General features: G+C 42.4%; 1 protein-coding gene across 2 annotated transcripts in view; it reads left to right on the top strand.

Moving 5' to 3' along the window:
- The window catches only part of Ndufab1 (NADH:ubiquinone oxidoreductase subunit AB1), a 14,209-nt gene extending 5,565 nt beyond the window's left edge, over positions 1 to 8,644 (top strand). Inside the window, exons 3-5 of one of the 2 annotated variants that reach the window (XM_028764200.1) lie at positions 1,356 to 1,443; positions 3,166 to 3,265; positions 6,096 to 8,644. In XM_028764200.1, coding sequence (XP_028620033.1) covers positions 1,356 to 1,443; positions 3,166 to 3,257 — 180 coding nt within the window. In that variant the 3' untranslated portion in view covers positions 3,258 to 3,265; positions 6,096 to 8,644. Of the gene's footprint in view, positions 1 to 1,355; positions 1,444 to 3,165; positions 3,266 to 3,865; positions 4,007 to 6,095 lie in introns of those variants that run through there. The other variant, XM_028764199.1, reaches the window with a different exon arrangement.
- The last annotated feature ends 776 nt before the right edge of the window (positions 8,645 to 9,420 follow it).

The raw sequence follows: 9,420 nt of genomic DNA, 5'->3' as shown, positions 1-9,420 counted from the left end.
TGTGTGTGTGTGTGTGTGTGTGTGTGTGTGTGTGTGTGTGTGTGTGTACCTGCCTATGTGTGTGCTGAGGACAGAAGAGGTCATCAGATGTCCTCAATCATTAGTCCATCTATTCTGAGGCAAGGTTTCTCAGAACCTGGGACTTCTACTTTCCCTGCTAGGCTGGAAGCCAACAAGTCCAGTGATCTTCCTCTCTCTGCCCACTCCAGAGCTGAGAGTATAGGCTCTATCAAACAGCCAGCTTTGTTACATGGGTGCTAGAATCTGAACTATGGTCATCAGGATTGTATAGAGACTACTTTTGACTCCTGGGCCATCTCTTCAGGTCCTTACATGGATTTTTAAGAATATTTCCTGGTGATCTCGAGGTGTACATTATAAGCAAACAAAATACTGTATTTTCTCATCTGAGGGTGTCATTCCTGTAAAGAGACACCATGACCAAAAGTGAAGGTAACTCTTATAAAAGTAAACATTTAATTGGGGCAGTCTTACAGTTTCAGAGGTTCAGTCCATTATCATCATGGTGGGAAGCATGGCAGCATTCAGGTAGACATGGTGCTAGAAGAGCCAAGAGTTCTACATCTTGCAGCAGCAGCAGCAGCAGCAGGAAACTTGTTTCTCCAGGCAGCCAGCAGGAGGGTCTCTTCCCCACTAGGTAGAGCTTGAGCATAAGGCCTTAAAGCCCACCCCCACAGTGACACACTCCTTCAACAAGAACACACTTCCTAACAGTGTCACTCTCTGGGCCAACCATTCAAACATATGAGTCTATATAGGCCAAACCTATTCAAACCACTACAGAAGGTACCTGCAATTTATAATAATCTTGGGATTTTTAGTTGTTGAGTGTGTGATGCTGGGAATGGAACCCTAGGCCTCATGTATACTAGGCAAATGTTCTATACTAAGCTACTTACTGTGTGGCACTGGCTGACCTGGTACTTGCTATGTAGACCAGGCTGGCCTCAAACTCAAATCTGTGTCTGTGCCTGCCTTTGGAGTGCTTGGATAATAGCTTGCAATTTTGAGGACAAGTGGTTTTATTTGTTAGTAAAGTAGCAAGAAAACAAATTCTCTCTGATATCCTTTAGAACAGTGATCAAAAGATCCAAGTAAAATATGCAGCATGAAATCCTTCATTTAATTTTGTTTGTTAAGTTAACCACCTCAAAATGAAGTTGAACAAGGTAACAAATTACACTGTATCCATGTCAGCATATGGTAACCACACCATGTTATTTAAAGCTTTGATAGTTGTTTTAAATTGTCTGTATGGTGATAAAGTAGCATTCTGTTGTCTTGGCAAACCCACTTTCATGGGTTAAATTTTGTTTACTATTTTTTTCTTGCAGCTCTCAGTAAATTCTCATTTTATGAAGGACCTGGGCTTAGACAGTTTGGACCAAGTGGAAATTATTATGGCCATGGAAGACGAATTTGGTAACATATATACCTTAGCTTTGGGTGTGCATGTTATGAGTCTTTGTTTTGTTATTTTTAAGAAAAGATCTCTCTCTGCAGTCCAGGCCAGATGACCTTAGAAGGTTTAAACTGAAGGAAGTGCTGGAATCTGGATTGGACTCAGCTTTACTAGAAACAATAACAGCCAATACTTCCCAGCCTTCTTACTGTCAGGTGATGTTAACTATTAGGGACAGCCCAGGCTATGCAGAATGCATAGTAGAATTAAAGGCCCAGAAAAGCATAGGATCAGGAGCAAAAGTTTCACTTGTAGAGATGCTGATATCACTTGGGGCCCCTCATGATTTATGATGACTTTAGCTAGACAGCAATAATAAGCTGTGCTGAGGACACACAGCTGAGGTCTGAGTTTCCTGTGATGTTTCCTTTGCCTGCTCCAAGTTGTATTAAGTTCTGTCTGCTATGCAAATGAGGCTTTACAAAATTCCAAAAATACCTTTGTGGGTAGCTGTTCAACTAGGGAGCAAAAGACTTGTGTGCCACACAACAGAGCAGGCCCTAGTTAAAGCTCTTACAGATGATGCTAGCAGGAGTGGTGCTGTTGCTGCCAAGGGTTTACAAGAACCAGAGCTGGACTGAGCCCAGACATGTGTGAGCCTGACAGACAACAGCATCTCTCACTGTACAACTGAGTGTAAGAAAGCCTCAAGATTGGGACTGCTGAGAAAACACATAGAAGGTATTCACTACAGTGTCTGAGCCCAAATAAACCATATGGAAGCTATCAAAACCCAACCACATAAAAGGAACACACTATGGCATGGATGACCCTTGAGAACAGAAGTCAGATATTCACATTACCATATGCTGTACACATGCTCCACTGGCATTGAGTATCAAGAGGAAGAAAGATGGGACAGAGTAAATCCATGGCTGCCCGAGGGTTGGGATTCCAGGAGTGACCTGCCAACGACACTTGGTTTCCTTTTAGGGATGATGAAAATGTTCAACGAGAGTGGTTCTCAACCTTCCTGATGCTGCCACCCTTTAATACAGTTCCTCATGTTATGACCCCCAACCATGAAATTATGTTGTTACCTTATTAACTATAATTTTGCTACTGTTATGAATCATCATGTAAATATCTGATATATTTGACTCTAAAAGGTTGAGAACCATGGTTCTAGGGGAACCATTATTACTAATTCTTAAGGAATTAGATAGTAGCAGTGGACTACTGAGTTGTACACTTGAAAAAGGAGTTCTCACATAGGTAGTGGTGGGCACACCTTTAATCCCAGCATTCAGGAGGCAGAGACAAGTGGATCTCTCTGAGTTTGAGACCAGCCTGGTCTACAGAGCAAGTTTCAGGACAGCCAGGGTGGTTACACAACTCGCCCAAGGAGGATAGGGGGGCTATTACACTAATTCTTTCTAAAAAACTTAAGATCAACATGATACACATATTTTCTAAAACCTTCCCAGTTCAAAACAAAATGGATTTCAAGATTGTTGGAGATGTTTAACACAGTTCTGTGTATTGAGAGAATCAGATGCAAGCCAAACCTAGTGGCACAGACTTATAATCAAAGCTACTTCAAATTTCAAGGTCAGTCTGAGTAACTTAGAGAGGCTCTGACCTAAATTAAAAGTAACAAGGGGGAGGGTAATTATATGCTTTCAATTCTAAAAGATTTGCTTTTTCTGTACTTATACATTGTTACCAACTTTTTATTTTAGGGTTTGAAATTCCTGATATAGATGCAGAGAAGTTAATGTGTCCACAAGAAATTGTAGATTACATTGCAGATAAGAAGGATGTGTATGAATAAAGTATCAGGTAAATAACTGACATAAAACCATCTCCTATAGGATCAGTCTGTCTGTAGTTCTCCAATAAAGCAAGACTCATAAAACAAAAGTTGGCAGTGCTTGACTGTCATTAGTTCTGTTACTAGTTTCTTGTTATCTGCCATCCAGAGCCCTAAGCCTTTTTTCCTAGACAGGACTCCGCCCTCTCCTTAAAAGTTGTCCTATACAAATGCTGCATGTTGTAACCCAGAAAGAAACCTCAGTCCCTCAGGTACCCACCTGCTCAGGTGGCCCAGGATTGCTTACAACTAAGAGGAAGGGCTTTAGAGACAGGCCCAAGTTGGCTGTATTGTCAGGCATGCTGTGGGCCTGGTCTTCTTGGATAAGCTGCTGAGCTTTGAATATGAGCCCATGTAATGTGGGAACGATGCTGGCCCTATCACGACTTTGCGAAAGTCAAATGGGTCACAGATCACCAGCACTGCCTTAGCTAACATTCATTGTTGGCTCAGCTCTGGTGTTTTGATGCTTGGGATACTTAGTTTCAATGTACTGGGCACCTTAAACATGGCACTTAGAATCAGTGACTGCACACCAAGAGGAAACCCACTTCTCTTGTCATTGCCAGAGCCTTCTTCCTCACTGTGAGGACTCCGGAAGACACACGATGGCATCGTGGCTGACTGACAGCAGTTCTGTTGGACTTGTATTTAAATTGTCTGAGTGTTTTACCCTTTAAAAATAAATCTAGTACAAAGCTAACATTTAACTCTCAGTCTTTAGTTTTTCTTCTTTTGAGAAAACTTTCCTTCTAGCCTGAACTCATTTAACACGAGCCTCATATTCAGTGATCTTCCTGCCAACACCAGCTTCTCAAGAGCTTCAGATCACAGGTTTGAACTACCCTGCTTGACCTAAAATTTTTAATTTTTGGTTTTTGTTTTGTTTTTCAAGACAGGGTTTCTCTGTATAGCCCTGGCTGTCCTGGAACTCACTCTGTAGACCAGGCTGGCCTCAAACTCAGAAATCTGCCTGCCTCTGCCTCCCAAGTGCTGGGATTAAAGGCGTGTGCCACCTTAATTTTTATTGATGTTGATTATAATTTTAAAGATCTGTTATTGCTAACTATATCAGAAATACCACCTAAGGTACTATGATGGGCAGCTGGGGAGAATAACAAAAGGCAATGATAGATTTTGTCTGAGAGCATCTCAGTGAAACCTACCTAGGCATGTAAGAGTTAAAGCCATCCTGGGTGACAGCAAGACCCTGTTTCAATTGGGAGGCAGAGGCAGGTGGATTTCTGAGTTTGAGGCCAGCCTGGTCTACAGAGTGAGTTCCATGACAGCCAGGGCTACACAGAAAAACCCTGTCTCGAACCCCCCCCCCCAAAAAAAATAAAAGACCCTGTTTCAAAAAAAAATATTTTTTTCTAGCAGTGTACCTGAAGTAGGCTTCCCTCTGCCATCCACCTCAGTCCATGGAATCATGCTGAAAAACATCTGCTTCACTTGCTCTCCCTCACTGGCTGATGAATCAGATGTTACTGGACTAGTTCTCCCTAAAGACCCCTTTGCAAAATACCAGGATTGAGGTTTGGGGGAAGGCAGTTGCAGCTCTCCTGAGGGTCAGCTTGGCTTTAAGCACTGTGACTTAGTCACACATCCGGTGTCAGTTCTGCCTCACCTCCTATTTGAGATATTCTAGGTAGCCGAGGCTAAGCCTTAATCGTAATCCTACCTCAGTTCTTTGAGTGCTAGGACAATGGGTGGATGCCGCCACACCGCTACCCTTGTATTCTCAGCACTGTCTGCCTCTTGCGGTTGATGTACCTAACAGACACATAGCTCACATCTTGAGATTCAATTTGAGAGTCATGCCATAATTGTTCTTCTTTACTGTAGTTTGGAGAAGGGAAAGGAAATGGGCTTATAGAAGCTTGTGTTATCATCAAGGAGAGAGACTCAGGTAGCTGGTCCTTAGCCAGCAGAGAAGCTTCTGGTGGGATGAGGTGAGACAAAGGCAGGGACCAACTCTGCATTTGGGCCTACCCTCAATACCCATTTCTTTCAGAAGTGCCCAGTCTCTCTCTCTTTGTCTCTCAGGAGTTATGTTAATACATGTTGGCCATATATACTCCTTTCTTTTTAGGAATAGAAACCATTTATTGTTAGTTGGGGGGGGGTTCCCCTGTAGTGCTGGGGATGGGTTCCAGGGTTTTGCACATGTTAGACAAGCACTGTATGCAGTACTGTGCTACACCCTCAGCTACCACCCTTTTTAAATTATTGAGATTACAACATAATTATAGCCTTTTCCCTCCCTTCAAACCTTCCCATATATCCCTCCTTCCTCTTTCAGATTCATAGCCTCTTCTTGGTTATTGCATGTCTATATACATATGTTCCTAAGTATAACCTGCTCAGTCCATATAATATTACTTGTATGTATGCTTTTAGGGCTGACAGTCTGGCACTGACCAATTAGAATGCTCTTTTTCTGGAGAAGACCATTTCTCCTGCTCCCAGCTTTCCTATAGGACTTTGGCCTGTCCATTGGTGTCATCTTTGTCCAGCTCATATTTGGACAGTCATCTTAGTGATACTGTGGGTAAACATTTAAGAAAATATCATGTAGGGCTGGAGAGATGGCTCAGCAGTTAAGAGCACTGACTGCTCTTCCAGAGGTCCTGAGTTCAATTCCCAGCAACCACATGGTGGCTCATAACCATCTATAATGGGATCCAGTGCACTCTTCTAGTGTATGTCTGAAAACAGCTGCAGTGTACTCATGTAAATATCATGTAAAACTGCCATCACGGAGCATTAAGGAGCCTGGTTTTTTTTTTTTTTTTACAGATGTCTTTATTCCATGAAGAGCTTGAGTATTTATTATGCACTGACAACCAAGAGTCAACCACATAGGATGCATGTGGCTGCTGATTGGAACTTACTCCAGGTTATTTTGGCAATATTACCCCAAGATGTAAATGGCTACTTTAAATCCCAGGGTAGCTGAAGATTTGGCCACCAAATGCATGTAGATGTTTCAGAGGTCCTGAGTTGTAGATTGATTGTAGATTGAAGCTCTTTAGTACTGCTTGCCCTCGGGGCAGCTTGTCACTCAGCCTCACCCCCACCCCATCCACCCAAATCTAGCCTAGTCCCATCACTATGGATGTGGCTACAGTTCACTGGCTCACACTGAAATCTTTTTGCTGAAATACTAAACACCTCTCTGCTCTTAAGAATTCACAGGGATGTTTTCAGTAAGGATTCTGAGCTCTGATAGGCAACAAACTGACCACATACAGCATTCCAGAGTGCAAATCAGAGAACAGAATACTTAAGAGTTGATGTGTAGGTTCTGTGTGCATGTTCACATGTGTCAAAGATGGAGGTTGATGCTACGTGTCTGCATTGTTCTCTTTACATACTGAGGCAGGGTCCACTGCTTGCTGTTTCAGCTAATCTAGCTGGCCAGTTTGTTTGGGTAATTTCCCATCTTTTATGTGCTGGATGACTCTCATGAGCCTTTGTGGCTGGGGATGGAGTTCTGTGATTGAACTCAGAATGCACGAGGCCCTAAGTTCTATTCCCAGCATTGAAAAAATAAGACCTGGAAACAGTTCTATCTCCAGCCCTTGTCCCCCAATCCCTCTAGTTAAGCCTCTTCAGTCTCCTTGCTGTATCCCCCAAACAGTCCTAACATTGAGCCCTGCAGGAGGTCCAAGGAGACCATTAGTTTCTGTGACAGTACCTACAGTAATACAAGCTAACCTGTCCTGATGTGCCAGCAACGTCACCCATCAGGTGTTCGTGCTACAGTCCTGTAAGCAGGGTGATGGTGAGAGAGAGTACAGAAGCTGCATAGCCTGTGAGACCTACACTTCTGTCAAAACAAGGCAGGATGAGTGAGATGGTAACTTTGGGAAACATGGAACTGGAAAGCACCAAGAAGAAAACATTTAGGGTAACTAAGCTGTATGTATGTGATAAGACAAAGTTAAATTTCTTAGGCAGAGCAGTCAGAATAACTATACTGCCTGGAAATAAATATTTAGGCATGAAGCACATCAGCGGCTGACTTTGAAATGAATCTGGGAAAAAAAAAAAAACACTAACTGATGACTTGTTAGGGTGAGTCTTTGAGTTCACAGTACCATTCTTTCAACTGTCTTTCAATTTGTCATAAGATGGGAGAAAGCGTCAATATACATTTGAAAAGGAATCTACTAAGTACTTGTAATTGGATGTCCCCCAAAGTGTGCATCACACCTATAATCTCAAGCACCCGGAGTCCCAAGCTAGTCTAAAACAAACACTGGGTGGGGTTGGCTGAACAGAAACAAATCTGTAGAATAAGAAAAGTTGCTATTTTAAGCAAAAAATAAAATGCATGTTTGGGAGATTGAGGTGAGAGGATTGGAAGTTCAAGATTACCCTAGGCTGAGTTCAAGGCCAGCCTGGAGGCTACAGTGCAGCTTGTCTCAAAACAATGAAGTAAAGATAAGCAGCATAATCCTACTTCTATAAAACATGCCAAAATGATAAGAAATAAGGTACCAAAGTGTGAATAAGTAATGGTCACTACCAAGACACATCGGATATATATATATATATATGGTTAACAAGTACATTTTAAAATATGTTGTTAATAATTCAGCAATGAAAACAGTATTGTAAAGGGTATGAAAACTGGCATACTCCAGCCAAGGCTGAGGATCAGGTGCCTGAGAAAGGCTTTTTTAAACTCCATAGCAGCACACAGGAAAGGCAGGACACAGAATTCAGCAGGAGCAGTAGTGACTGCAAATGCAAGTGGCTACCCTATGTAGCACACACCTTAGCTACCTAAGAAGTTCAAAGCCAACTAGTGCCATGAGACTCTGTCTCAAAAATAAAACACAGAATAAAAATAAGTGAGTAGTCAGCCTCTGGTCCAGGAAATCTGTAGTGCACAGCCCAGGTGGTCACCTGCAGGTAAACAAGTGGCAGCAGGCAGTTAAGAGGTAGCTATGGTCAGTCTACCAAAGGACCTTACAGTCTGATTAAGAAGCTTGTTGGCCACTGTGGGACTCTCCGCAGGACAGAACCATGTAGACACCCAAGGTGGACTAAAGAGGGTGACCTAATTGATGGTCACGAAAAAAGAAAAAAAAAAAAAAAAGCTTTGGAGACTGGGATAAAGTAATGGGTGGAGAAGCTTCTCTGAGTAACTTGATCTCAGCTATTCATACAGCTGTGCTACTACTGAAATCAGGAATAAAATGAGGGTCAGATTTTAAGGGGTGCCATACTTTCCATCTGAGACAATGATTTAAGGAATTTGTGGGATATCCAAGGAGGCAACAAATAAACGAGCAAAAGCATACCAGTGCCATGCTGGAGCTAGGGCTCATAATCAAGGGTCTGTGTGGTGCATCCTCACTTTACCAAGTGAGGTAAGCTGACCTGTGTTCCTGGGATGGGTGGGGCCTTATGTGCTGAAGACTAACATGAATTCTGTTCCTTCAGAGTGGGGTTGAGTAGACCAGAGACATATACCTATCACTTGAGATTTCTTTATCAGGTATAGCATTTATGACTGTTGAGTTTTTAAAATAATAAAACCAAATGAGCTAATTTCAAACTTTTATTAACAATAAATCCATTGAATAAATGCCAAGGTCAAAGTTTCCACAAGCAATTCCTAACATGCATCAATGAAATCAGGAAGAAGACAATCAAGCAAAATCAGCAAGAACTACTTTCCTTAAGTCCTCAACGGTCAGGTAAATGGGTGCAGATTTCAGCATCAGGCAGTCTGGGTGCTGGAGTAAACCAGTTACTGACTGGCATTTGATTGTTCTCTGGGCCTGAGTCCTTTCGGCTGAAATGAGGGTACCAGGAATTGACACATCAATAGAGTGGTGACATGACAGAACCTGAATACAGTGTTTAGAGTAAATCCTGCAGACAGTTCCAGAGGCCCCTTTCTAGCTACCATGCTTCCTTTTATCCATCACATAGCCAGGGGTCAAAACCCTGTAAAATGACCTGTCAAAGTGCTGTTACCTCCATACAGAGTAATTGCTCTACAGTCCCAGCCAGGCTCACAATGAACAAGTGGCACTTACAGTCACAATGTCTGTGTCTGAGAAAGGTATGAGAAATATAGAATCAACTGGTGCTTTAGACAGAA

The sequence above is a fragment of the Grammomys surdaster genome, unplaced genomic scaffold, assembly GCF_004785775.1.
Source record: "Grammomys surdaster isolate TR1022 unplaced genomic scaffold, NIH_TR_1.0 142, whole genome shotgun sequence".
In the NCBI taxonomy this organism is placed as follows: domain Eukaryota; kingdom Metazoa; phylum Chordata; class Mammalia; order Rodentia; family Muridae; genus Grammomys; species Grammomys surdaster.
Note: the sequence above shows the minus strand (reverse complement) of the source record. Positions and strands in the feature narration are given on the sequence as shown.